Raw genomic sequence first — 27,407 nt, 5'->3', positions numbered from 1 at the left:
CTGACACAAAATACATTATTTATAATTTGTTTCCCAAGATAAGAAAAAATGTACTGGGTCTGTTGATCACCTAAGGAGGTTTTCTGAGCAAGGAAGTAATGCTCCCATACATGGTATGTGTATGTATGCATTCAACAGTTACTGCTTGGTTTCCCTCTCTGAATGATTGATCCCGTGTAATAGGGAGTGCTCTAAATACCCACTGTGGTCCAAAGGAAGTGAGGGAACTGGGCATCCTGCACATTTGGGCCCTGCATCCCCTTAATTTAATTTTAATTATTTGAACTCTTTCCCTTTTTCCAAATTAGAACTTGATCTGTGTCATGTAATTTAAAACAAAGAAAAAACAATTCTAATCTCTCCTCTGCCTTACACAGTAACACCGTTCTGCGGTTTTATGGATCTGTGGGATTCCTGTGAAAGAAATACTTTAAAATCTAAGACCATGAATGCATAAAATTTCCTAATCTATAGCTATTTTTTTTCTCTCCATCTCTTACTTTTCCTTTTCTTCCTGTCCTCCTAGCTCCATTGTTAATTTCTTCTAATTACACTATTTATTCTTCCATTAATTCAAACTGCCAGCGTCAGAAAATCTGTTAAGTCTGATACTCAGTAAAAATGCATTGTACTTCAGATTTACTGTTTAGTATTGATCTCCTCATACTCAAGAAAAAATGGTTAATTGGACTGGGTGAAACTACAATACTACTAGTACTATAATGTACTACAAGAAAGGAACCACCTCTCCAGCATATGTTGGAAACCTTTTGTTGTGTGTGCAGTGATTATTTCACATCAGAAGAAATTCAGGCGATTCTCTGGATAAGAATTTTGGGGATCAGCTCATTAAAAGTAGAGGTCTTGCATGGGGCAACTTCATCCCTTGCTGGCTCCATCCTCTTCTGACAGTAACCTCAAATATTCTGTTCTTTTCAGATTTATAATATGCATTTTCTCCATCCAAATTGTATATGCATGATTATGACTAGAAGCTCTAAATTTCAAATTCCCTTACTTTTGCAACTTATTTTTTAATTTTTAAAAGGATTGCTTCTCAGGATTCCTTACAATAGAGCAGCTACCTTCAGGCAATTGGAAATGCTTTTTGTGACACATGGATGTCACAAGAGGGACAAATAGCTTTGAAGTCTACTTTACCAGTCTGGATTAAGGAATTTATGATAGAGATATGCATCAGGAGAGGCAAGGAAGTAGCAGTCTCTTTCAAAGCTCATTGCACAAGATCATTGTCTCTCTCTTGGGCCAAGACAGTGAAGGTGTTCTTTCTTAAAATATGCAAGGTGGTGTCCCAGTCCTTGACCCCAGAATTTACAGAACAGTATAGGTTGGATATCTTAAGTTTTCAATAGGTGCAGTACCCTTCCATTTGTGTGGGCCACTTCCTCTGTCATTGGATTCTGCTGGTATCTGTAAGACAGTAATTCCTTTTTTTTTTTTTTACATGAATTGTACTAGGAAGTTGTAAATATCTGGACATGTGCAAGTTAAAGGTTGGGTTTCACACCTTTAAAATTTCTTCAAGTGTTTCATATCAATCCAGACCACCTCCTTTTCAAGTTGGCTCTGGTAAATTAAAGACTGTTGTGCCTTATTTTCTGCAAAATTAGCATATTTGAGGAAATTGCTACATTCTAAGTTTCATCTGAAGTGTTGAACTGGCAGGACAGGTATATACAGTGAGCTGGCAGTATTCAAAAATATTAAATGTTCCTTCTCTGTCTTCTGATAAGAGAGGCACTGTACAGTGGTATGGAATAATTCAAAGGGGAGGAAAGTAAGACATTTTACCTTTATGTAAGATGACAATAGTGAAAGTGAAATATGAGAATGAGGGTGAACAAAGCCAGAAGATGATGCTTGACATTGTATAATTTATGAACCATCACTGAAGTGTGTCTTCTAAACATACATGTGTGCATTTCTCTTTAAAGACATATTTTGGCAATTTTCCATAAATTATGTGTCTCAGTGGTCTGAGCACATTATTTGGAATTACTAGACTCCCATGAACTTCAAGTCTGAATGCTGACATAGAGGATTTAGCCATTCTTCTTCGAATGCTTGCTCATATCGATTCCAATTAGGTGTCCTCGTGCCACGTGCACGATCGTCGGAAGATTTTTACCCTAGCAACAGTCGGTGGGTCGGCTGAGGCGCCCCCTGGAGTGGCGCCCTTATGGCGCCAGATATATGCCCCTGCCGACCCAGCACCCCCTCAGTTCCTTCTTACCACCCGTGACAGTCATTGGAACTGTGGAGTGCGGCATAGCTGATCTCCATTCTTTACTCGTTGTACTGTAGATAGTTGTTTAGTGTAGTTTTAACAGTTATAGTGTAGTTAATAGTAAGTTTTGTAGATAGTGTAGATAGTACTTGGAGGAAACGGGGTTTATCCCCTTCCCTCCTCCCCAGTACCAGGGCCCATGCCTAGGTCTCCGGGTTTCAAGCCTTGCTCGGCCTGTCTCAAGCCGATGCCTACGGGAGACCCCCCACGACTCCTGCTTGAAGTGTCTGGGGGAATCCCATCAACCAGATAAGTGCCGCATTTGTAAGGCTTTCAAGCCTGGGACAAAAAAGGAGTGGGACTTTCGTTTAAAACAGCTCCTAATGGAAGCGGCACTTAGCCCGGTGTCCTTGGCACTGTGCGCAGATCAGGCGCTGTCGGTCCGAAGCGCGCCTCTGGTACCGGAACAACCCGGCACCAGCAAAGACTCTCGGCACTATGTTGGCTCAAAATCTTCCTCTCAGGCAGAAGAGGGGGTTGTGGTGGGCATCAGCTTCTCAAGGACACTCCCTTGTACAGTTCCAGGAGGCTCAGTTCCTTTCCCACATCCCATTTGACACATGTTAAATCTCAGGATAGGTTGTGAACTGCCACAGACTCCAGCTTCAGTAGTGTCCCAATGACTCCCAGCTCTGCATTTCCCTCATGTAAAACACAGCTTTCCTACTTATGATCTGAATATTTATTGCTTCCACCCTACTACAGCAATGTCTCATACCTTTGCTTATTAAGATGTTCTAGATAGCACAACATGAAGCAATCCACCTTCTAATCAACATTGCACAGCAAAAACACCATAGTGCTTCAGACACTACAGTGGCACGTGGTTCAATAACTAATCCGATGTAAATTTCTGATCTTGATCTTTGAGGCTGCTTGTGAGCTGACATGTGCTTCTCAGGGACATTGGAGTTGTGAGTGCATCCCGAAGGAAACTCACAAATGTAAAGGATTGTGGCTTCTTTCCAGTAGACCCACTGCTTGGAACTCCCTTCTGAGAATGAGCATAAATCTTACCACCTACAGAACAAAATATAACCCATTTATTTACATGAGCTTTCCCACAACAACTTCCTTGAAATTGAACAATAAATGAAGATGATGGTGGAGAGGAAAAAGGAAACATTGACATGAACATCTGCATACATTCGCATCACAAAGCAAGTGGGGGATATTAAACTTTCAGACTGCTAGGTGTTTGAATTTTGGGTTGCATTCAGATACTACTTGGTCATGTTATAAATACCTAAATGGGGAAAGTATTTTTTTAAAAAAAGTTTGGTCTAATATCTGGACCAAAATGTCCCCTTGCACATAATTGTTTCATATCATATTGCTCTGTATTAGCTGGCTAACACCCTCCATCTCAGTGATGACTTCAGTTCAGAGTTGGTGTAAGGATTTACTATGTGAAGTGCTTTGGGATCCTTCAGAATGAAATATACTATATCTGTAAAGTAAGTAGTAATATTACTGTAATTTTTATTTAGCTTTTATTTTGAATTAGCTTTGATTTAAACTATTATACTATATCCAAATCTGGCAATAAATTGATAAAAGGTTAATAGTGAAGTGGACAAAAGGGAGAAATGACAAGTTGATGAAGAGGTTGACTACTGTGATAGCAAGTTTGACTGATAAAAGAAAAAAGATTGATGAAGATGTTGCCTTCTAGAAGAATATTTGATTAAAAAAAATGAAAAAGATTGATGAGAACACTGCCTGATACCACAAAGGCAGAGCAAAGAACTTTCTTTCTAGCAAAGAATCTAACGTATTGACTTTTTGACAGTTCTGGGATTTAGCAGTAATTCACTTTCAGTTTCAAATTGTTTGATATCTCAGTAAATCTCTCTGTGCCATAAAAGCTACATACTGTGGAATTGCTGTAAATAAAGCTTGAATGTGATGTATCTACCATATGCAAGAATTTTTCTCAGCCTAATTTGAAGGTCTTTTACATTTCAGAATCACCTTCTAATTAATGACATATTTTCTGGACAATTGTTTTATAGTGGCTTCAAACAGGATTAGGGTCTGTCAAGAACTCTGGTGGTCACAGTTTTCTTGTTTGCAGTGTTGTAGCTATGTTGATCCCAGGTTATTAGAGAGACAAGGTGTGTCAAAGATATTACCTCACCCACAATTTCCTTGAAAAGAAGTCATTAGTAATTTCTCCACTAGCCTGTTCTTTGGAAATACATAACATTAAATGTGAAACAAATAATCCCAGACACTAAACAAAGCTATTTAAATGTGCTTATGGTTTGCCATTTGTACCTTTTAATAAAGAATACTGTCTAAATGTAATATTCCTAGAATCAATTTGCCAAAGAATAGGTATATAAACTAAACTTCTCTGTGTCTCAGTTTAGTTAAGTGTCTTGTCTATGGTGCCCTGTAGCCTACCGCAATATTTCTCAAATGATGGAGCCATGCCTTCAGGTGTGTTGCTAAGGGTTGCCTGCTGGTTAGCACTCCATTAGCTGAGAACAACCCACCCCTTGCCACATAGCAGTATCCTATGGCTGTGAAGATCCAGCAGGAGCAAAGGGAGAGCAAGAAAGTAGCAGCTTGTTCCCCCAAATAACCCCCCCCCCTTTTGCTACTGCTGCTCCATCCCCAAACCCAATCACAATGGAGATTCTCCCCCTTCCCAGTGTTCAGTTCTGGGACATGATAATACAGGACATCTAGAAGCTGTGGAACTGGCTTGATAGCCTCTGGAAGTAGTGCTGAGAGCTGTGTGAGGGGGCATGGAAGGGTTGAGAGAGAAACAGGGGCGGCTCCAGGCACCAGCGCTGCAAGCGCATGCCTGGGGCGGCAAGCTCTGACCCCAGCAGCTTGCCAGCAACACACCAGTCACACACTGGCTTCCACAAGCCTTGTTTACTACTTGCAAGAGGACCCCAACACACTCTGACTCCCGGATTTTCCCAAAAACGTGTGTTCTGCAATGACCAGCCTGGATAGTTCAGATATTAAGGTACATTGTCCCTGTAAGAAGTCAATATTCAGTAGTTTGTTACTTTAGATGGAGTTACCTAACAGTTCAGTTTAAACACGGCACTGGATTGGTTTAGATTAAAAATAAAACAAGTTTATTAACAAAAGAAGATAGGATTTTAAGTGAATTCAGGTATAAGAGATAGCAATTAGAAATGGTTACAAACAAATAAAAGTGAAAACATGCATCTAAAAGTCTAAAACTTAATCTAGCAAGGTTTGGTTCAAGGTTTTGTTTAAGATGGCCTTTCTCACCCCTGGTTTTCCAGCAAGATCATAAATTACCTTTTACTTCATCAAAGGTTCTGGTGCCTTTGTTTTAGGTGAAAGAGAATGTGAGGTTCTCTACCCCTTTTTTTATAGTCCAGTGAACCTTTTAAATGGATTCTTCTGAGGGTTACCCTTCAGAGTAAAGTTTATTCAAGCAGTAAGAAAAGCAACATCGAGTCTGGTGGTGAAGGAGGCTCCATGCCCCTACTTGTGTTTGTTAAAATGCAAATTGTTCTGTTTCCTGCCATCTCTTCCCCCTGCCGTTCGAAAGATTCTGTCTACTACTTATATGGAAATTGAGGCAAACATGCATTCCTTTGTTTAGGAATGACCTGTGTAACAATTTTTGCCTAGGCAAGGCTGTTTTGTTTTGAACATGTGTTAATGACATCATATGGGGGAATTCATATCTTTCATATAATGTTGCTATATACATATCACCATGATATTATTCTCCAGTGAGTTATTTGTTTTCAAATGATATGTTACAAGGCATATTTTGTACAAAGATTATTACAATAGTATGTAGAGTGTGAATACATGGGATGCTTTTGGTCAGGTGTCTATAAGGGTTCTGAGTGAAAATGGGTTGAGAACATCTGGTCTACAGGATTAGGCTTCAGTGTGGAAGTCAGGAGACCTGTATTCTAAACCAAATCCTGACACCGATTTGCTTGCAGTCTGATACGGGCAAATCAGTTCTTTAAGCCGCAGTTTCCTTAGTGGGAAGATGGGAGATAATGATGTTCATCATCTCCTGTGATGTTTTGAGGTATAGTCAAATCATGTTTGTGAAGTTCTATATAAGTGGAAAGAAGAGTAAGTCCTCAGCAGATGTAGGAATAGGATAGGCTTTTCTGACGTTTTAGCCCTGTGCTTGTCTCTCTAAACCATGTTTCATCTAGAACACCACTCCTATTTCCTCAAAACTTCTGTATGTTTTTGGATGTTTGCTCCTGTTGGAGTTTGTAAAGCACTTGTATGTGCTGTGCATATATATGGAACTCTGTGCAGTTCCCGATGTACATATTAACCACATTCACTAATTGATTCCTCACCAACTCCAAGAGACCAAAACACGGAATTTCTAAGCCAGATTGGTTAGGAAAATTTCACCAAAGTGAAACCTACATAATTTGTCTCGAATGCATTGTTTGATTTTCCACAAACATCAGAAAATTTCTCCCTTAGCATAAGATCAGATATGAAATTTCAGAAAGGTTGGCTTAGTATTTGACAAACTTAGGGACACCTCATCAGAACTACACTTTTAATGGAAAACTACCTTTAATTTCAGTGTCTCTCTCCATATTTTAATTTGTCTAAATTTGATTTGCAATAATAGCTGCCCTCAGTTTTGTATTTAAAATTACAAATGCTTAATGATCGTAATAGCCCTTCTATTCTTCACCTGTTTTTCATAATGCAGAAATAGTGCTCATGCACTGTATTTTCTACACATATTTGCACCTTTAAAAAGTCATTCTTCGTGTTCACCCCCTATTTGTGTACATGTGCTCTGTTCTTTATTTTTTCACATATATACATGGTGTTCAAATAATTGATAATATGGCTCATTCTCTGCATAGTACATCAAATATAGAATCCAGAAACTTGTACTTTAAATTTTTAGGTAAATTTGGACAATTGCTAGACTTTTGCTTCTTTGTGAGTGGGGGATATAAGTACATACATTGTTCACTCTATCATGAACTGGGTCATAACTATAAACGTATACTACTGTTTTGCAGTTACATCCTCATCTGCTGTCTCTGCTCATTTGGTTGCATCCGTTATTGTAGCTGTAGTAGAAGGGAGAGGACTTGCCAGAGGTGAAGTAGGAATGGCTAGTATTGACTTAAAAAACCCTGAAGTGGTATTATCCCAATTTGCGGACAATACAACCTATGCTAAGGTAATTTTGAATACTTTTGGTTGCTGTATATGGTAGTATTTTACATAATGATGAAGATTATTATTGATGTCCTTTTTTGTCAGAAGTTTTTATAAATAATAGCAGGAAATCTCTGATTGATAGCTGCAGTTTGTTCATACCAAGAGTAATACAAAAAATAAAGTAGCATTGTTAATGTGAAGAGTAACATCATTTATGCTGGCTTTTTTGTACATTGGATACTCATTTTTGAAGCTCTCTCTCTTAAAAGAGTCTATCAACTCATGATAGCAAGTGAGTTTTCTCTTCGGTAATAGTGTATTTATTTGTGTCTGGATTCTCTCTCCTCCCTTTTCCCACTCTCCTTTGGGGTTCCACTATGACCCTGTCCTTGGCCTTGATCCTCAAAGTTACCTTTCTAATTTTGATTTGTCTCCATCCATGCAATCCTGTATTTCAGTCTCACTCTCAATCTGACATCCCCTCTTAATTGTCTCCATCTTAGAATTAACATGATAAAAATGGAACTCCTTTCAAGTCCTTTCTGCATTTTCCTTGACTGTTGACATCACTGTCTTCCCTGTCACTCAAACATAACCTGTATCGTCTTTGATTCTTTCTTCTCCCATGCTCCCACATCAAGCTCTGTCCAACTCCTGCTGTGTTTTGCTCTAATGTTTTTAAAATCTGCCCTTTTTCATACTGTACACACTGCAAAAACATGTTCCTCATTATCTCACATTTTGATTGCTGTAACCTCCTTTTTGCTGGCTTCCCTGACAGCACATTCACCCTTCAGTCCATACAAAACATATCTGCTAAGATCATCTCCCTTTACCTGTCACTCTGATTTTACCCCTCCATCAACTTCCCATCTTCTGGCCCCACTGTCTTCAGTGCCCTTCACTACAATGCCCCTCTGTTATCCATACTTTTCTTATTGTGTTGTGACCTCTGCTTTGCCAATGATATTGGCTTCAACCATTGTTGCACTTTCTTTCATGCCACCCCTTATGCATGGAACACCATCCCTGAATTAATATGTTAAGGCCACTATCTTCTCCTCCTACAAATCCCTCCTTAAGACTTATTTCTGCTGTAATGCCACCAAAAAACTAAGCAGCTAATGATGGATAGGTTAGGCAGCCACAGCCCAAACAAAAATATATTAGATGGTTCAGAACTATTAAGTCGATGAAGTCTCATTAATTTATTATAGTTACTCTCATTCCCCTACCACCTCCTTTCAGTTGTTTGTCACACTGGTTGCATTTTGTCTTAGACTGAAAGAGATTTTAGACAGGGCTTATGTCTTTCTATTTTTTTGTACAGCACCTTATCACCTGTATACTGGAGCCAAAATCCTAATTTGGGGCCTTTGGGCACTACTGAAAATAATACAATTAGAAACAATACATAATAATTGATCTTGTTAGGTATATGTAGATGTTAATCCTTTCCTAGATAAGAAACTAGCAGCAAAATTCAGTTGTACTTTAAATCAAAGTTGCCTCCTGATCCAGGCAGCACAGACTTTTGGATCAAGACAGGGGACATCCTTCCTCTCCTCTTTCAGCTTCACCCAGAAGAACTAGCCCCTCTCTCAGGGGAAGCAGACAGTCCTTTTTACCTTGTCTGTTGTGCCCTGTTTGACTTTCTGCTCCTGATCCTTCTAGCTGCTGGAAGACCAATTCTTGATGGTTCTGCCAGCTGCTGAACCTGGTGGACTCTCTTTGCAGCCAGTGGAGTATCTAAACTCACTGCTCTTTTCCACCAGAAGGAAACCTGCTTGGGGCAGGATTAGCCAAGGTGGGAGGGCGTCAAACACGTGGTACACCCTGTCACAATGAGTATCTCATGTGAAAAGGAAAAGCTGGTTTAAATACGTATCTTTTGAGCCACCAAAACAGAGAAATAATGCAGGTTAGACTGTAGCATGAACATGTATGCATAAGAAGTTACAAGATCTAAAATATGACCTAATTCAAAGAGCCTTATACAGTCCAAGTGAGTCTGCAGCTCATGACCTTTAGGAGCACCATGAACTTTTGCAGCTGCAAACCCAGAAAGTTACTTCTGATTGAAAAGGTACTTCCTCAGTCACACCTGTGGAATGCCATGTTAGGCATAACATTCTTCTTCTTCAAGTGCTTGCTCATATCGATTCCAATTAGGTGTGTGCGCGCCGTGTGCACGATCGTCGGGAGATTTTTACCCTAGCAATACTCGGTGGGTTGGCTGAGGCGCCCCCTGGAATGGCGCCTTCATGGCGCGGGACCAAAAAGGAGTGGGACTTCAGACTGAAGCAGCGCCTTATGGAGGCGGCATATAGCCCAGTCCCTTCCTCTGCATGCCGGGACTTGGCACCATCGTCTTCGGTGCGGAGTGCCCCTGCGGCACCGACTGGTCCGGCACCGCGTTCGGAATTTTCTCCCCCCACCCTTCCCCGTCCTGCTTCCTTTGCTTTGTGGTCAATCAATAGCACTTTCAATTCACCGTCCTTCCTTTCGGCCTGTCCACAGCCCCCAGGGTGTTTACCAAGTGCATGGCTGTTGTGGCTGCCTCCCTTCATCGACAATGGATCCAAGTGTTCCCATATCTCGACGACTGGCTTATTAGGGGTCACTCCAGGGATCAGGTGCAGTCTCATGTTCAGCTCACCATGAACATGTTCAATTGACTGGGCCTCCTGCTCAATGTCGCGAAATCCACTCTGGTACCAACCCAGAGGATAGAATTCATAGGAGCAGTCTTAGACTCAGGCCTAGCTGGGCACTTCTGCCGGAAGCATGCTTCCAGTCCCTGGCGAACATCATCCACAGCCTGCAAAGCTTCCCGACCTCGACCGTGAAAACATGCCTATGCCTCCTGGGACACATGGCCTGTTGCACGTATGTGACCAGGCATGCCAGGCTGCAACTACTTTCACTCTAAACCTGGCTATCAACAGTATACTGCCCAAGTCAGGACAGCTTGATCACGGTGGTTACCATCCCACGAGGGATATTAGCCTCTCTAGGCTGGTGGCTGGACCCCAAATCAGTGTGCAAAGGGGTGCCATTCCACGCCCTGCAGCCCTCCGTGTCCCTAGTCATGGATCCGTCATCCCTGGGATGGGGAGCCCACCTTGGGAACCTTCCATACACAGAGGCTATGGTCGGCAGGAGAGTTATCCCTCCACATCAACATACAGGAACTCAGAGCAGTGCGCCTGGCGTGTCAAGCATTCCGAGAGCGCATTCAAGGCCATTGTGTTGCAGTCCTCACAGACAACACAACGGCCATGTTTTACATCAACAAGCAAGGGGGAGCCTGGTCGTCCCCCCGTTGTCAGGAGGCCACTCGTCTGTGGGAATTCTGCATAGCCCACTCATCCATCTGTTGGCGTCGTTTCTCCCAGGAGTCCAGAACACCTTAGCGGACCACCTCAGCAGATCATTCCAGGCTCACGAGTGGTCGGTTTGCCCGGACGTCATCCACTCTGTCTTCCTGAAGTGGGGCTTTCCCCTGATAGACCTATTCAGCTCTCGCGAGAATCGAAAATGCCAGATGTTCTGCTCTCTCCAAGAATGCTCTCCGGGTTCCCTGTCAGACGCCTTCCTAATACAGTGGAAGGATCACCTATGCTATGCCTTTCCTCCTTTCCTGTTAGTCCACAGGGTCCTAATCAAACTGCGCAGGGATAGAGCACGTCTGATTTTGGTCGCCCCAGCGTGGCCCAGACAGCACTGGTATACCACTCTCCTAGAGCTGTCGGTGGACACTCCAATTCAACTCCCGCTTTGGCCAGACCTGATCACTCAGGACCACAGACGACTCTGTCATCCCAACCTGCAATCTCTCCACCTCACAGTGTAGTTGCTGCATGGCTAAATCAGTCTGAGCTATGCTGCTCTCGCTTGGTTCAGCAGATCATTTTGGGTAGCAGGAAGCACTCTACCAGGTCTACATACTTAGCCAAGTGGAAGCATTTTTCCTGCTGGTGTGCTCAGAGTCATACGGCTCCCCTACCTACCATCTTGGACTACCTCCTGTCCTTAAAACAGCAGGGCTTGGCAATATCATCCATCAGAGTGCACCTGGCAGCTATTTCAGCTTTCCACCCAGGCGAAAACCGGCGTTCGGTCTTCTCCAATCCCATGATCAGCAGATTTCTCAAGGATTGGAGCGCCTGTTCCCACGAATTTGACAACTGGTCCCTACGTGGGATCTTAACCTGGTCCTATCCAGACTCATGGGTGCCCCGTTCAAGCCGATGGTCACCTGCTCGCTCCTGTACCTTTCCTGGAAGACAGCTTTTTTTGTAGCTATCACCTCGGCGAGGCGGGTGTCTGAGCTCAGGGCACTCACATCAGAACCACCGTATATGGTGTTCCACAGGGACAAGGTACAGCTGCGACCCCACCCGGCCTTCCTCCCTAAGGTGGTGTCTGCCTTGCATGTCAACCAGGACATCTTCCTCCCTATCTTCTAACCGAGACCGATGCCTCTCGACGGGAACAACAGCTGCACTCCCTGGATGTTCGCAGGGCCCTGGCCTTCTACATCAAGCGAATGAAATCTTTCAGGAAAACGTCGCAGCTGTTTGTTGCAGTGGCAGACCAGATGAAGGGCCTCCGGTCTCCTCCCAGCGCATCTCGTCCTGGATCACATCATGCATCCGTGCGTGCTATGACTTGGCTGGTGTCCCAACTGCACACCTTACGCCCACTCCACGCGGGCTCAGGCTTCATCCTCTGCTTTCCTGGCGCACGTGCCCATACAGGAGATATGTAGGGCAGCGACTTGGTCATAAGTGCAGACCTTCGCTGCCCACTATGCTATATTGCAGCAGTCAAGGGGTGATGCTGCATTTGGTTCAGCGGTCCTTCACTCCGCGACATCTCACTCCAACCCCACCGCCAAGGTAAGGCTTGGGAGTCACCTAATTGGAATTGATATGAGCAAGCACTCGAAGAAGAAAAGACGGTTACTCACCTTTGTAACTGTTGTTCTTCAAGATGTGTTGCTCATATCCATTCCAAACCCGCCCTCCTTCCCCTCTGTTGGAGTAGCCGGCAAGAAGGAACTGAGGAGGTGCTGGGTCTGCCGGGGCATATATCCAGTGCCATGAAGGCACCACTCCAGGGGGCATCTCAGCCGACCCACCGAGTGTTGCTAGGGTAAAACTCTCCTGACGATCGTGCACGCAGCGCACACACACCTAATTGGAATGTATTTGAGCAACACATCTCGAAGAACAACAGTTACAAAGGTGAGTAACTGTCTTTTTTTTGCAGGGGTGCTTCATCATATATATTCATGACATGAGATAAATTATTATCCAAATCTTTTACTTTAATTTTAGGTATTTTTGTAACTATTTTTCTGTTTTATATTAGTGAGCGATATCTGCAGACACTTCTGTTTGGAAAATTATTACTGCAGGCTATTTCTTTTTTAGTTCTTGTATGCAGCAGTTGGAGAGACAAGAGTGCATAAAAGGGAAGGAGAGGAGGAAAGAAATTTAGCAGATTTCTACATGCTATAAATAATAATATATGTTCATCTACTATATTTGGAGCATGGTGCAATAGGTGTAACTAAATCCTCTCTTTTTGCATTATATTTATCTTATTGCTTTCTGTACTACACTTACCTCATTTTGTGGTCAACACAAAGTTCCTAATGATGCAGTCTCACCTGTTACCAGCACTCAAAGCTCAGGAAGTGAAAAAGCCATTAAATCATTTAGCAGTCCCAGGCACTGACTGGGAATAGATGATGTCTGCCTGGTTTTTGTGTGTGCACATCCCTTTAAGTGGAATTTTTAATTGATTTAAAAGTGTTTACAAAGATTATAGAATTTGTCAGTTATTTCTGGACTATTTTATTTATTTGTGAAAATGTACTTTGAGACTGCTAAATGATTTTTAATGAATTATGTTTAAATTTTGTTTTTAGGTTATCACAAAACTCAAGATTTTAACACCATTAGAAATAATAATGTCAAATACTGCTTGTGATACAGGGAATACAACAAAATTGTTCAGTTTGATAACAGACAATTTCAAGGTAATCTTTTTTTAGACTTCATTTAGTTTTTATAGGGCTCCTATTTGACTGGTTTTATATGGTTGCAGATTTGTGACCGTCTTTATGAGGGGATCCAAATGCTGAATCCCTTAGCTCACTGGGGCTGGGCAAAGTTTAGGCAGCGTTCCTGGCTTTTGGCCTCTGCGCGCACACTCCAGGTGTTACCTTGTGTCTGACACCTCTTTTGGCAGTGGTGACCCCACAGTCCAACTGCCTATGTCCCAAAAGTAATACCATCTCCCGCAAGCCTCCCCAGCAGCTCTTGCACATTTCCCAGAATCCTTCCAAAGCTGTGAGCCTTCTGGCTTACAGTTTGCCTCTTCAGGGACATGCAACAGTGAAAGCCAACAGACACATAGACAGACTTTCACAGGATTCTAAAGTAGTATTGCTCTTTACTTAATAGAATGAGAAGTGCATAGATCTAGATAAAATAATAAACATATGTATTACACATTTCCTTGCCTCAGGTTCCTCACCATTCTAGAGAGTTCTTTAGGCTTGGGCAGAGTCCTCTGGGGTGTCTTCCTCTCCAGGTCATGTCTTCTGAATTATGGAGATTTTCCAGCCCATCTAGCCTACTCTGACCTTTGTCGGTCCTGCAGTTAAATTGGATCCCTCAGTATGAATGTTTGCCTTTCTCTTCCCCTCTTCTTACCAAAGCTTACTGTTTCTCTTGTGAGTCATTTTAAAATCTTAGCTTTGGCATCTCTGTCTCTGTGTCCTGTTTGGCAGTTTTCCATTCTCTACTTCCCCTCCCTGCAGACAAGTTGGAGGAAGTGGTTTCTCCCAGCTCCAGCCAATCTCCTTAGCATGTTCATTGTTTGGTCCAGAGACAAACAGTGATTAAGGTTAACAACTCTCCATTGGCCTTGGTCTGGTAGGTACATAGAGGTGTCCATGTCAGCAGCAGATGGATTCCACATACACACAGTCATTCTATGATGCAAAATTTTATAATAACTTCATAGCATCAACCAGAATTAATAAGTTGTGACACTTTGGGGTTCAACCTGGACCAATAAGGGGTTGTGTAACTGCCTGCCCTGCAACTCTGATGCCTTAAATGTGATGCTGGTGTGGCTCACAGCTCTGACACCAACAGTCAGCCTACATGCATGCAGGTCATATCCTGACTTCCACCATGCAATTGCTTTTTGCAGGTTGACCACAACACCTGTGCCCAATACTGAATTTCCCTGAAAGTGTTTGCCCTGGAGTGTCCAGTCCTGTCTTGGAATACTCACAGAAGCTAAGTTTGCTTCTCCTTTAAAGAGCCAGTAAACAACAGCTCATTAATTTAATGGGGGTTTGACAAACACTTTTTTCAGTCAAAGCACTGAACTGGTTTATAGTAAAAGTATAACAAGTTTATTAAATAAAAACTCTTAGGTTTAAGTGCTACCAAGTATAAGGAATAGGAAGGGTTACAAGCAAACTAAAGTAAAAATCTATTTCTAAGATTAAACTTAATTTTTAAAGCAAGTTACAATCTTTGTGTAAGCAGGGTTCTGATCTGTATTCATTCCCAGAAATTTCAGTCCCCTGAGTTGAAGGATCCAACTTTCTCTGATTTCAAGAGCTCTGACTCCTTTAGTCCCTCAAGTGATGGATGCCAAAATAGCTTCTTGTCTTTTCTTATATCTTCTAAAGTTCAATGAACTTTTGGGGGCTCAGCCTGCTGTGTCCAGCAGGGAGCCGACGCCATGTTAATTTTTGCAGTTTTGTGTTCCCCCGTCGTGATAGTTAAGAGGCTATCTCCCCCACTTACCCATTTGATGGTTTTATTTACCTTCAGTGTAAGTGCAGCTTCATCATCCCTGCCTAATGACCAGACCAGTCAGACAAGCAAACATACACTCCCCTGTCCAAGGCAGACTGGGCCCATGCAGTGGTTGCCAAACACATTTTAAGAACATAATTCCAGCACACCTATAACTGTTTGTACACACTCTGTACATACACCATGCAGTGAGCTTCAGGACCAGTGTGCCACCAATTTGCTCATGATATCCTACATGTCACCTTCCAGATACAGATCATAATAGTGGTGAGTGGGGGTACACTGAGTATGTCAGGCCTGACAAAAGTTGCTGACCCAGAGTTGTAAACTGCCAATGGGCCTCCGTGTCACATTTTTACATACAGAGATTCCCCAAATCACCACAACACTACGGTTCCTTTCCATAAGATTTTGAAACCTTTGCTGTTTTTGTTTTTGTTGTTATTAGAACGTGACTTTTACTACTGTCCAAAGAAAATACTTCAATGAAACAAAGGGCTTGGAATATATAGAACAGTTGTGTACATCTGAATTCAGCACTGTCCTAATGGAGGTTCAGTCCAAGTACGTTTAACCTAAATAAGAAAAAGAAGTAGCGTTTCCAGATAAAAGATTTTAACAGTTTGTACAGATTTAATACACTGGCCAGTGGCTTCTCATTAATTGGTACACACATGCCTACCAGAGCATGGCGGGGAGCTCGGGGCTTCTGCCTTGCGGTGGGACTAGAGGTTTCTGCCAGAGACAACTGGTGCCTGCTGAGAGTGGGGAGGCACAATTTAAAGGTTTGCTCCCCCAACAGTTTGTCACACCCCTCCTCTCACCATCAGTGACCCCTCCCTGCGGCTCCCAGGTGTTAGCAGTGCAAGGAGAGGGAACAGCAAAAGCAGAGGCTCTCCCTGCAGCTCCCAGCTGTTTGCTGCTGCCTCTTCCCATGGCCGAAGCTCCCAGCATGTCAGCTCCAACAGCTGCTGTGCAGGGTGGGAGCCCAGTGGCACAATGTAACCGAGCAGGGCCAGCAAACCCTGGGAAAAATCTGGGGGGGGCATGTGACTCCATGTGCCCCACCACGCATTGCCTCTGGCTTCTGCGTAATAGGAAGGGTTGTCTTGGGGCTTCAGCCCTGCAGGAGTCGCCTGCTGGGGCTCGGGGCATCAGCAGGAGTGGCATGCCCTGGTTCTCGAACTTCTGAAGATTGTCATATATGGTTCGGAGGGTAAGCAAGTTTGGCTACCCCTGGTTTATACAGTGCTCCCAATCCCTAATAGGTGTGAACATGACTCTACAGCTTGGCTAAGATTGCTAAGAGAAACCTTCTCCCTAAGTACAGTAAATGTTTTTGCGCTGGATGAGGAGAAATATTTAATGTTCAATAAATGATTACTACTTTACAGGTATTACTGTCTAGCAGCTGTTGCAGCTTTGCTAAAATATGTTGAATTTATTCAAAATTCAGTTTATGCTCCTAAGTCACTCAAGGTTCGTTTCCAGGGAAGTGAGCAAACTGCTATGATAGATTCATCATCAGCCCAAAATCTTGAATTGTTAACTAACAATAGAGATTCTCGGTAAGATTATTTTGTTTTTACAAATTAAATTTTTTTTCATTGTTATAAATTTATAATGCACCAAATTCTATGGCACATGTATCTAATCTATCTAGTCATAGTAATTATATCGTATGCAAAGCTGATTTTTAAATAATTTGAAACGAGAAATGAACTGCAACTTAGTGCAAAATTTGTAGTCCTAGCCTGGAATTTTTTTATGTGCATCAGGAAACCCCTAATAATAAAAGGGATTAGAAAGAAAGAAAAAAAGAAAAGATAAGAATTGTGTAAAAGTGTATAGTGTATCTGTCACAAATGAGCCTGCTGTCAGCAGGTTTGATTTATATAACTGACCCACAAGTTATGTGTGGCCACGTCTCTACCTAGCAGCTGAGCAAGGGGGATGTCACCACTTTTGGGGAGTCCAGAAGTGGGTAAGCCCTGGCCAGAGCCCGCCTCACTCCGTCCTGGGCACCAACCTCCTGCCCCCTCCCATACCCAAACTCCGCTGCTGCTCAGGGTGGGAGGGAGGGCATTGAGCCAAGTAGGGAGCCTGCCGGTCTCGCCCACACCAGCACCAGTGGGAGTCCCAGGCAGCGTGCCACCGCCTGTGCCCCACCTGCACCAGTAGTGGTTCTGGGCAGCCCCCCTTACAAGTTTTATTCACTGGTAATTTTAGTAAAATCATGGACAAATTCATGGCCCATGACCTTTGTCATTCATGGCCCGTGACCTGTCTGTGACTTTTACTAAAAATACCTGTGACTAAAATGTAGCCTTACTCATAGTCTGATTTTCCATCTGAGGTCCCAGAGCTCACATGGAGTTCAAGGGAATTTGTGTGTGCTCAGCACTTCTGATAATCAACCTATAAATTGTAGGCTAATTTAATCTGAAAATTTCATTTAATTTGTATCAGCTTGATTTTTTTTATTTTTTGTTTTTTTAAATTTGTTATTTTCAAAGGAATGGTCACACTCTTTTTGGCGTTCTAAATTATACTAAAACTCCAGGTGGAAGCCGAAGACTTAGGTCTAATATCCTGGAGCCTCTGGTTGATGCTGAAACAATTAACACAAGATTGGATTGTATTCAGGAACTTCTCCAGGATGAGGAGCTCTTTTTTAGTCTTCAGGCAGGTAATAGCTTGTTTTATTTTTAAAACACTTAAAAATACCCATTTAAATATTTTGGTTTTTATAATAGCTGAAAACCCATAGCATGTATTAATAAAATAGATATGAAACATGTTTTGACTTGTCAAATTACATTTCATAGTGGATTTTAAAAATGCTATGATTTCTAGCAATAGTTCATAATCTGTCATTATTTAATTTGACTTTTTACCTCTTTTTTTGATCATTTTGCTAAAATTTTTAGTAAATGAGGCAAACCAGCGAATGGTGCTTTAAAGAGGAATTAAATTCGCAAAACCTTTATTTCCTGGTTTTGGACGGCTTATTGTGGTTTTTGGCTAAACGAGTAATCACTTTTGGTCAGATCAGGAACTCTTTCCAAGGCTTTCACAACCCAAAAATGGATGACATGTAGTCTGTAGAGCTACACTCTTTAGCTTGATATTGTACCAGTAGAGCAGATTTGAATATATAAATACCACCAAATTTTGCAGATCGTCAGAGTGGCTCAGATAGTATGTTTATCCTTTATTTTTACACCTTAAATATTACAAATACACATTTTTAAAATAAAAGTTTGGAAAAAGTTACTGCATCACAACTACCTAAAACAGTGAATGGGAATTTCTCATTCTTTCTCTATCTCCATCCTATCATAGAAAATATTTTGACATTTATATCCCACCTGTCAAGAAGTAAGGAGGCAAAAGGTATAAAAATACCAGCCCACCCACTTTTTCTTTAGTATTTTTGCTTCCTTTCTCTTGGAAACATGGAGTGTATTTCTCCAGTTTTAACTTCATCCATACCCACCCACCCCATTTCAATAGATCAGAAATATGCATGTGAAGATGCAGCAGAGGAGACTGTGTTTTGGCACTTGTAGCTCAAAGGTAGTGAGGTAGGTAGGAGAGGTGGACTATAATATATGCTTTCCCACAAGACTACTTGTCAAACATTGTCTCTTGATCTTATTAGTGATCAGCTCTCTAACTTGTGAGGAGCAGCTGCTTTCTTTCTACTAAAAGAATAGGACAAGGAACTCCCAGAATCATTAATTTTGATTTTTAACAAATCTGGGAACAAAGAAGGATTGGAAAAAAGTCACCATTCACTAATATTTTAATATTTAAAGAGGGTAAATGGGATGACCCAGATAACTGTGGGCCTCTATCCTGGCAAAATCTTGGAAAGGCTGATATGGAATGCAATCAGTGAAGAATTAAATGATGTTAGCATAATTAATGCCACTCAACATGGTTTTATGGAAAATAGGTCTTGACAAATAAATTTGGTATTTTTTGACAAGATCACGTTTGATAAAGTTTACTGTGTTGACATAATATATTTAGATTCTAGCATGCATTCTGATTTTTTAAGAATTTGCACTATATGTAGCCCATGTTAAATGGATTCATATTTACAGATGACACTCAAATTGGTGGAGTGATAAATAATGATGGGGACAGGTAAATTATACAGACAATCCTAGATCATTTAATAAGATGAACAATATGCATTTTAATACAGCTAAAAGTAAGATCATACATCTACAAACAAAGAATGTAGGTCACACTATTCTGGAATGCAGCAATCCTGAAAAGGACTTGGATGTACTGGCAGATAACCATTTGACTCTGAGTTTCCTCTGTAATGCTGTAGCTAAGAGGGTAAACATGATCCTTAGATGCATAATTGGGAATATCGAGTAGGAGTAGAGAGTTGGTATTATGTCTGGATACTGCATTAGTGAGACCTTTACTGGAATACTGCATTGAGTTCTGGTGTCTCCAATTTTTCCAACATCGTTTTTGAAATGGAAAAGGTTCAGAGAAGAACTACATGAAAGATTTGAGACTGGAAAACAAGCCTTATAGTGAGAGACTAAAGAAGCTCAATCTATTTAGTTTATCTAAGGGAAGGTTAAGAGGTGATTTGGTTACAGTTTCCAATATGTACATGGGAAAGTGATATCTGACGATAGATAGCTCTTTAACCCAGCAGAAAAAGGCACAGAAAAGGGCCCATGGTTAGAAACTGAAGCAAAAGAAATTCAGACTATAAATAAGGCACAAAGTTTTAACAGTAAGGGTAATTAACTACTGGAACAACTTACCTAGGGATATACTGGATTCTCTATCATTTGGAGTCTTAAGATTTGACATCTTTCTAAAAGGTATGCTGTTGCTCAAACAGAAGTTATAGGTTTGATGCAGAAATTCTGTATGAGGTTCTATAGCCTGTGTTGTGTAGGAAGTTAGATTTGAATGGGTCTGTCTGGCCTTAAAATGTATGAACCATACAGCTCTCATTATTTTCTTTGTGACTGTTAGAACAGTTCTGATGTGGGTGATGGTCCTTATGATTTGTAAAAATTTTCACTCTGGTCCTTGCCAGAAATGTAGATCTCCCATTGTGATCTCTCATTCTTTGCCCTTAAGACCAGGTGTGAAATGCAGCAGGAGCTAGGGTAATACCTGAGAAAGGTCAGTACATTATCTCCTTTCAAGTGGAGGCTAATTCCTCAGTTGTGTCCTTTTATGACATTTCTAATATGGAAGTTGTCAACCTTCACCTTCCATCTTTCAGAGTCACAACAGAGTTGTAAAATTTCTAGGGCTGGTCCACACTAAGCCCCCAGTTCGAACTAAGATACACAACTTCAGCTATGTGAATAACGTAGCTGAAGTTGAAGTATCTTAGTTCGAACTTAAAGGTACTTACCGCAGGTCCACACGCGGCAGGCAGGCTCTCCCGTTGACTCCACCTACTCCTCTCGCGGAGCAGGATTACCGGTGTTGACGGCGAGCACTTCCGGGATCGATTTATCGTGTCTAGACAGGACGCGATAAATCGATCCCAGAAGATCGATTGCTTGCCGCCGAACCAGCGGGTAAGTATAGACGTACCCCTAGTTTCCTTTGGATACCAGTCCACCTGGTGATGTTTCCAACATAGCTGGTTCTCTTTCTTCCTCTTGCCTGATAGTATAAGAGCTGGAATCAAGTTGCTCTGGTGATCGGCGAGCAATTTGTCCACAGAAAGATTTTATTTTCTTACCTACAATATCAAGTAATTTTGCTCTTTTAAATTGTTCCGTTTCATCATCTGATCATTCATAATTTTGGTTATCCAGCTAATTTTTAACCTTCTGTAACACCAAAACTTGAACACTCTGAGTTGTGTCTCAGTCTCCTTTTTAAATGTCCAGCTCTCACACCATACAGGAGGATTGACCATATGTGTAGCTCTTCAGCAATCAGTGCTGTTGCACCACTAAAGCATTGCCACACACCAGGGCTTTTATTGGATTTGGGGATCTTTCCTCTGCAGGATGCATGGGGGTCTGCTGCCTCTTCAGTAGTTCAGTAGTGCCCACCAGCCAGCATCTTTCTTGAGCTATTGTAGTTGCACAATTAGTGCTATGTTCTGTCTGGCTTCCTTTTGATAAGGTCATTCCACCACAGGCTCAGGTTACGACTCTTGAAATTGCACGACAGATACATAGTCATCTTTTCACTGTCATAATTGGATGGGAATTTTCAAACAGAGAATGTTGCTATGATTTTTAAGATAGCCTGTTTGCTCTTGAGGACTGCCTGCTACATCTGCAGTCTGACATATTTTCTGTTATACGATAGGAAGTAGAGACATTTGACAAGGGACAGTAGTTTACTGACAATGCCATTTTTGATTTCCCTCATTTATATTTCAGCCTTTCTACCCTGTTGTGGGGATAGTAATGTTCTTACCGTTCAATATTTTTTAGGTTGTTTAAGTTCTGAGAGTTTATTTACTGAAGAGAATACGGGAGAGCTGATGTCATTATAGCCATCATGATACAATGACCAAGAAGTGCTCAGATACCATGCTTATGGATGTGACATAAGAATCTAGATAGATAGGTAGTTCTTTTGTCTGTTTTCTTTCTGGTAATTGAAGCTACAATACTTTGTCAAGATTTTTCTGTGATAGGATGAGGGAAGAAAATGACTTCACAAACAGAAGTACTAAATAGTTTTCTGTGCCTGTTTTCTTTTGGAAAATTAAATCACTTATTTGTTAAAGATTTGTTATTAAAATTATCGCAACTTTTAACTCAGTTTCTAATTTGTGTTTAATTTTGTTTTACAGTGATTTCAAGATTCCTGGATACTGAACAACTTCTTTCAATTTTAGTACAAATTCCAAAGCAAGATACAGTAGGTTTATAAATGCATCTATCTCATAAATAATGAATAATTGTCAGTTATCTCAATAGAGTATGCAACATGTAAACTTCATATAGCAGTTGTACAATTGTATTATATTGTAAGAAAAAGATTGTACATTAAAAAGGGATGGAAACATAGTTTTAAAGAAATACAGTGATTTATATATGTTGCTCCTCACCCAGAAAGATGAAAGTACATACCCCTTAAACTAAACCATATTTTTACTTTGTAACAGGAGAAGAATTTCAGCCAGTCATAAAGTGTTTTCATTTATTTATTTAGATTTATGTAGAGAGTAATAAAAGAGCACCCATCTAATGCTCTAGGCATCTTTGACAATATTTTAAAAATATATTGAAACAGGCCTGTTGGTTCCCCCAGATCAGCTCAAATATACAGCAACAAAATACATGACTGATGTGAATTGCTCTCACACGATCCGCACCTTCCTACACCCAGTCTAATCCAACACTCATTTCTTCGCAAGTGAGGGAGAAAAGGTGGGCAAAGCAGCAAGGCTAACAAGCTCAAGCTGTTACGGAGTTGGGGAGGAAGCGAGGCCCTGTTACCCTTGTGGAGAATGACTAAAAAAACGTGACTGTTGTTACTTCACAAATGCCACTGTACTTTTAAAATCTGCATCCTCTTACTTATTCATCCTAATCACACCTCCATCTTAACATCACTGGAGAGTAGGAGAGAGAAGTATTTTCATATGAGCATGAAAGGTAAAATACACCTTTTAATGTTAAAAATTGTGTAATAGAAATAATCTTCTTTTTGTAATATACTCACAGTTTTTAGATCGATTGCCCACTTAACTTTGCTTTGTCTATTATTTAGCCTCAGGAGCCTCTTATGCAATGTAAATCAGTTGAGATGATCCCTTATAAATGGGCTGCAAAAAATTTACTAAAAAACAAACCTCTTTAGTTTAGTTTCAGTTACTAAATAAACTTTCCAAACCTGTCAAGCCAGAACTTGGAATCTTGTTCCTTTTAGCTTCCAAACACAGGCCTTCATGCTTACGCCAAGTGAAAGTCTCTTACAACTATGCCCCTATCCCCAGTGCATCAATAGCAAGATTTGAATCCTGGACTTCAGCACCGACCTCGACAGCTTCAACTAACACATCTCAGAGTAGGCTGTTACCACTTCAGTTATTTGCAAACTGCAAAACATTACTAATCAATGACTAAGTGCATCCAACTAGTGCAAAAAAGTATGTCAGGAAAGTACTTTAGTAACAAAACAGCTGCCTAGACTTCATTGTTAACAAAAGAACTATTCTGATTCAGTATACTTAAAATACAGCCAGTACATCACAATTTTCCTTAGTGTTTCTGGATGCTAGTTTAGACAAAAAAGAAATTAGAAAGGAAATAAATCTTTCTTTGTACTCTCATCCATGTGCCTATCTTAAAATGTTAAAAAATAAATTAAAACACCAAGTTATAATGCAACAGAGAGTCCTGTGGCACATTTAAGACTAACAGGCTAATGTTACCAACAGGTATAGAATAAAAAAACTGTTGAACAATGCTTTTTTTTTTTTTTTTTCTTAAAAGCAAGACACACTGAAGTTCCTGGAGTTGTAATTGGTAATGTGTGTATGTGGGGGGGATTTTGGTAGAAACTTGCAATGGTTATTGGAACAGCTACCCTTGCTTGCTTTCTCCTTGGTAAGGTGACCCAAGGCAATCAAATTGCTCCATCTTAAGGAATATTTCTGTAAATGTCGCCCCTGATACTTTGATTGCACTAAGACACCATCTGGGCTGATTGCCAAGCTTCATTCTGAGAAGAAAATTCTGCAAAATTCAGTATCATATAAAGGGATTTAATTGAGTTCTGTGAGCACATTTTTCCTTCTAAGAAACTTCAGAACATTAGAAATTGGGTGGGTTGGGGTGTTTCTGTTCCAAAAATTTGTAGCATAATTATTTTTAAAGTAAACTTAGACTTTTTAGTAGATTTTTATGTGTAATTGAATTTTTCATAAAATTGAAATAAAAATACTGTTTAGTATTTCCCACACAGGAGCCTTCACTTTTATTTATATTTTCTATTAATTTGACTTTAAAAACAAGGAAGATTTTCATTTGTGCCTTTGAAAATCTGCCTTAGCTTCTACATAAGATTTTTCCATTTTTTAAATCTAAAGTTTTCTTCAGTTTCATTTTCAGAAGCCGTTGATTTTCCAACATTGATTTGAACTCTCCACACAAAAATTAGATTTTTTTTTCTTATGGAACTGCTACCTATTCTTTCTTTATAAGGCAACAGCACATAGCAAATGTTCTGTTCTCTGTAAGAAAGCACAAATATTTTAGACTCCTTGTTAGGTGAAAGAACTCTTTTGAAAATATTGTATTGTAATTTGAGTTTTCTCAAGCCATATATAGTCAAATATATATATTTTTTAAAAACAGCAAATTTACAAATTATCAAGCTGGTCATTAGTCATATGAATTTTCATAAATCACTTAATTGTGCATGAAAAATATATTCAGAATATGTGTGTAAAATGCATGCTTGTTTTGAAATGTATTTTAAAAATTTATATGTACTGTATTTGTAATATTTTTTTTTCAACAGGTTAACGCTGCTGAATCAAAAATAACTAATTTAATCTATCTGAAGCATACTCTGGAACTTGTGGATCCTCTAAAGGTGAAATGTATTCTGTTACTTTTTCTATATAAAACCCAAACTAGTTAATCTTTGTTGTCACACAGTGCAGTTCATTATATTTACTTTATATCTCATGGAACTGTACATTGTCACTGTAGTAACATCCTCTAAAAATAAGACAAGGGCCTCTAAATGTATGCTAAGTTTGATGTGGATTTAAAAATAAACATATTTGAGTCTCTAATAATTTCGGAATTGGATTCTGAATGCTAGGTAAAAACTTAATTTTATAATGATTATGCCAGCCCAGCCGGTAAGCTCTCTATATTATCCCAATTTCAAATAAGCCTAGGTGAATCTAAAGGCCTTACAGACTGTTAAAATGGTTATTTAATCATAAAAACATGATTAAATTTTAATCTATATTTTAATTTTCAATAGGCTGCTTTGAAAAGCTGCAAGACACATCTGTTAAAGGCATATTACAGTTCTCTGGAAGACAAAAGGTATTGTGATAATATTTTCATAGCTAGAATATCTTGTTGTCTCCTTTTTTCTGAGAATGTCTAGGATTTTAAGATGTTGCTTCTTGAATTATTTATAGATATAGCTCCTGTTTTTTGTGTTATCATTAGAAACTCTTAATTTTACTTACTCTTTATGAAGTTTTTAGAAATTCAGTTTTTCAACTATTGCAGGAGAAATTTTAAAAAAGATAAACAGAAAATTGGTTTTAACAATAGTTGATTGGTTATGAATGACAAACATAATTTAAATTCTTACAAAATTTAAATACTCCAGTAGATATTATTGAAAAGACAAAAAAAAAAATTGAGAATACTTTGATTTCTTAGAATCACCCAAAATGACTCAGGACAAGTAGCGGTTTCCAATATCTGAGCAGTGTGCAATGTCTGCTATTCTTTAAGGTATTAAAATATTTAGGTTAAAGTTAAGTGTGTTCATATGATGTCTCAGGTAAAAAAAAAATCACATGGTAAGTTTTTAGTGTATTGGCTTCAGTCATTTTTATTTATAATTGAAGATGATATTGATAATGAAGTTGAAAAATATGACCTAGCTAATTCCGTTACTGATATAACTACTGTTGTAGGTTTGGAATCATACTTGAAAAGATTAAAACTGTCATTAATGATGATACAAGATACACAAAAGGATGCCTGAATATGAGGACCCAGAAGTGCTACGCAGTCAGGCCAAACATCAATGAATTCCTTGATATAGCTCGTAGAACATACACAGAGATTGTAGATGACATAGCAGGTATTTCATGATTGATCACTAATAGAAATATATTGCACTGTTATATAGAACCATAAAATTGTACAAGAATATATAGTGCTAACTTTCTAATGGAGAAGGCAAGTATTTTTATTGTAATTTGATTTTGTCATTGATTTAAAAAAAAGTTGAGGTACATTTGAAATTAGGGTTGCCATACATCTCAGTTTTCCCAGACACAACCTCTTTTTGGTCCTCCGATCTCTGTCCTGGCAGATTTTTGAAATATGAACAAATGTCCATGATATTTCCTTTCTTGTCCTATTTCAGGACATTTTGAGGACATTACACTAGTTATTTATAAATGTTAGATATTCAAAGATATTCAAAGTAGAAAGAAACTGTATTCCCCTCCCCCTCCAGCTCTCCTTTTCCCCTGGCAGTGTCCTCTATTTGGGAACTTAAAATATGGTAACCCTATTTGAAATGTACATTGAGGTTTTCCATTTGTAGATAAAAACTGTAATTAAAATGAAATGATGAATAATTATTTTGTGATTTTAAAAAGATTGCTTCATTTATTCTGCCACAAAGAAACAAGCTGTATATGAATCAAACATATTGTAATCTTTCCATTTAAAACCTATGGTTTGCACCTACTATGCAGTGCATCTAAATTCAGTTTGAAGTGTTGGAACAATATTATTTCAAATAAAATTTTCTGGTACAAAAAATTTAGTTTTATCGTCTGCTGACACATTACAAACACAAATACTTTGTTTTTAATATTTTAACTAGTTTGAGTCATGAGCTATGATTTAACTGTGTGCTATTAAGAATTGTGTAAAACCACTTTCTTGATATTATTTTAAAGCCAAAATGAATAAAATCAGTGTTGGAAGAATGCCTCTATTCTTTGAGTGTAACTGTTTTAGATAAAGTGTCTAAAGTTGATGAAAATAATTGTCTTTTTCCAAATGGCTCCTATCACGTTTCTGAGCAGACAAGATTGTTCTTTAGTTCACACTTTAACAGGCAAGAATGATAAATAGCACACATGAATAGTAGAATTTTTAATACCAATAATATACTATAGATTGTCTTGAGGTTCCTGTTAGCTTTGTAGCTTACAGTTGACATCACACAGAGTGAACATCACAAGAATTTAGTTGTTCCCTTGCTTTCCAAAATTTTCCTTACATGGCTGCTAAGACCCAGAGAAATGTAGGCAAGGAGGAGCTCTTTCTCCCTCCTGATGGTTAGTGCAGTCCAGTTTCACTGCAGCCCACATGTTT

General features: G+C 39.8%; 1 protein-coding gene across 1 annotated transcript in view; it reads left to right on the top strand.

Annotated features, from left to right (window-relative positions):
• The window catches only part of MSH4 (mutS homolog 4), a 59,091-nt gene that overhangs the window by 9,798 nt on the left and 21,886 nt on the right, over positions 1 to 27,407 (top strand). The window contains exons 3-11 of the mRNA XM_034780088.1: positions 7,336 to 7,499; positions 13,422 to 13,532; positions 15,785 to 15,900; positions 16,731 to 16,904; positions 17,853 to 18,025; positions 22,157 to 22,224; positions 24,835 to 24,909; positions 25,312 to 25,376; positions 25,985 to 26,154. Of these exons, the coding sequence (XP_034635979.1) occupies positions 7,336 to 7,499; positions 13,422 to 13,532; positions 15,785 to 15,900; positions 16,731 to 16,904; positions 17,853 to 18,025; positions 22,157 to 22,224; positions 24,835 to 24,909; positions 25,312 to 25,376; positions 25,985 to 26,154 (1,116 nt within the window). The remainder of the gene's footprint in view (positions 1 to 7,335; positions 7,500 to 13,421; positions 13,533 to 15,784; positions 15,901 to 16,730; positions 16,905 to 17,852; positions 18,026 to 22,156; positions 22,225 to 24,834; positions 24,910 to 25,311; positions 25,377 to 25,984; positions 26,155 to 27,407) is intronic.

Source organism: Trachemys scripta, chromosome 8, assembly GCF_013100865.1.
Source record: "Trachemys scripta elegans isolate TJP31775 chromosome 8, CAS_Tse_1.0, whole genome shotgun sequence".
Lineage (NCBI taxonomy): Eukaryota > Metazoa > Chordata > Testudines > Emydidae > Trachemys > Trachemys scripta.
Note: the sequence above shows the minus strand (reverse complement) of the source record. Positions and strands in the feature narration are given on the sequence as shown.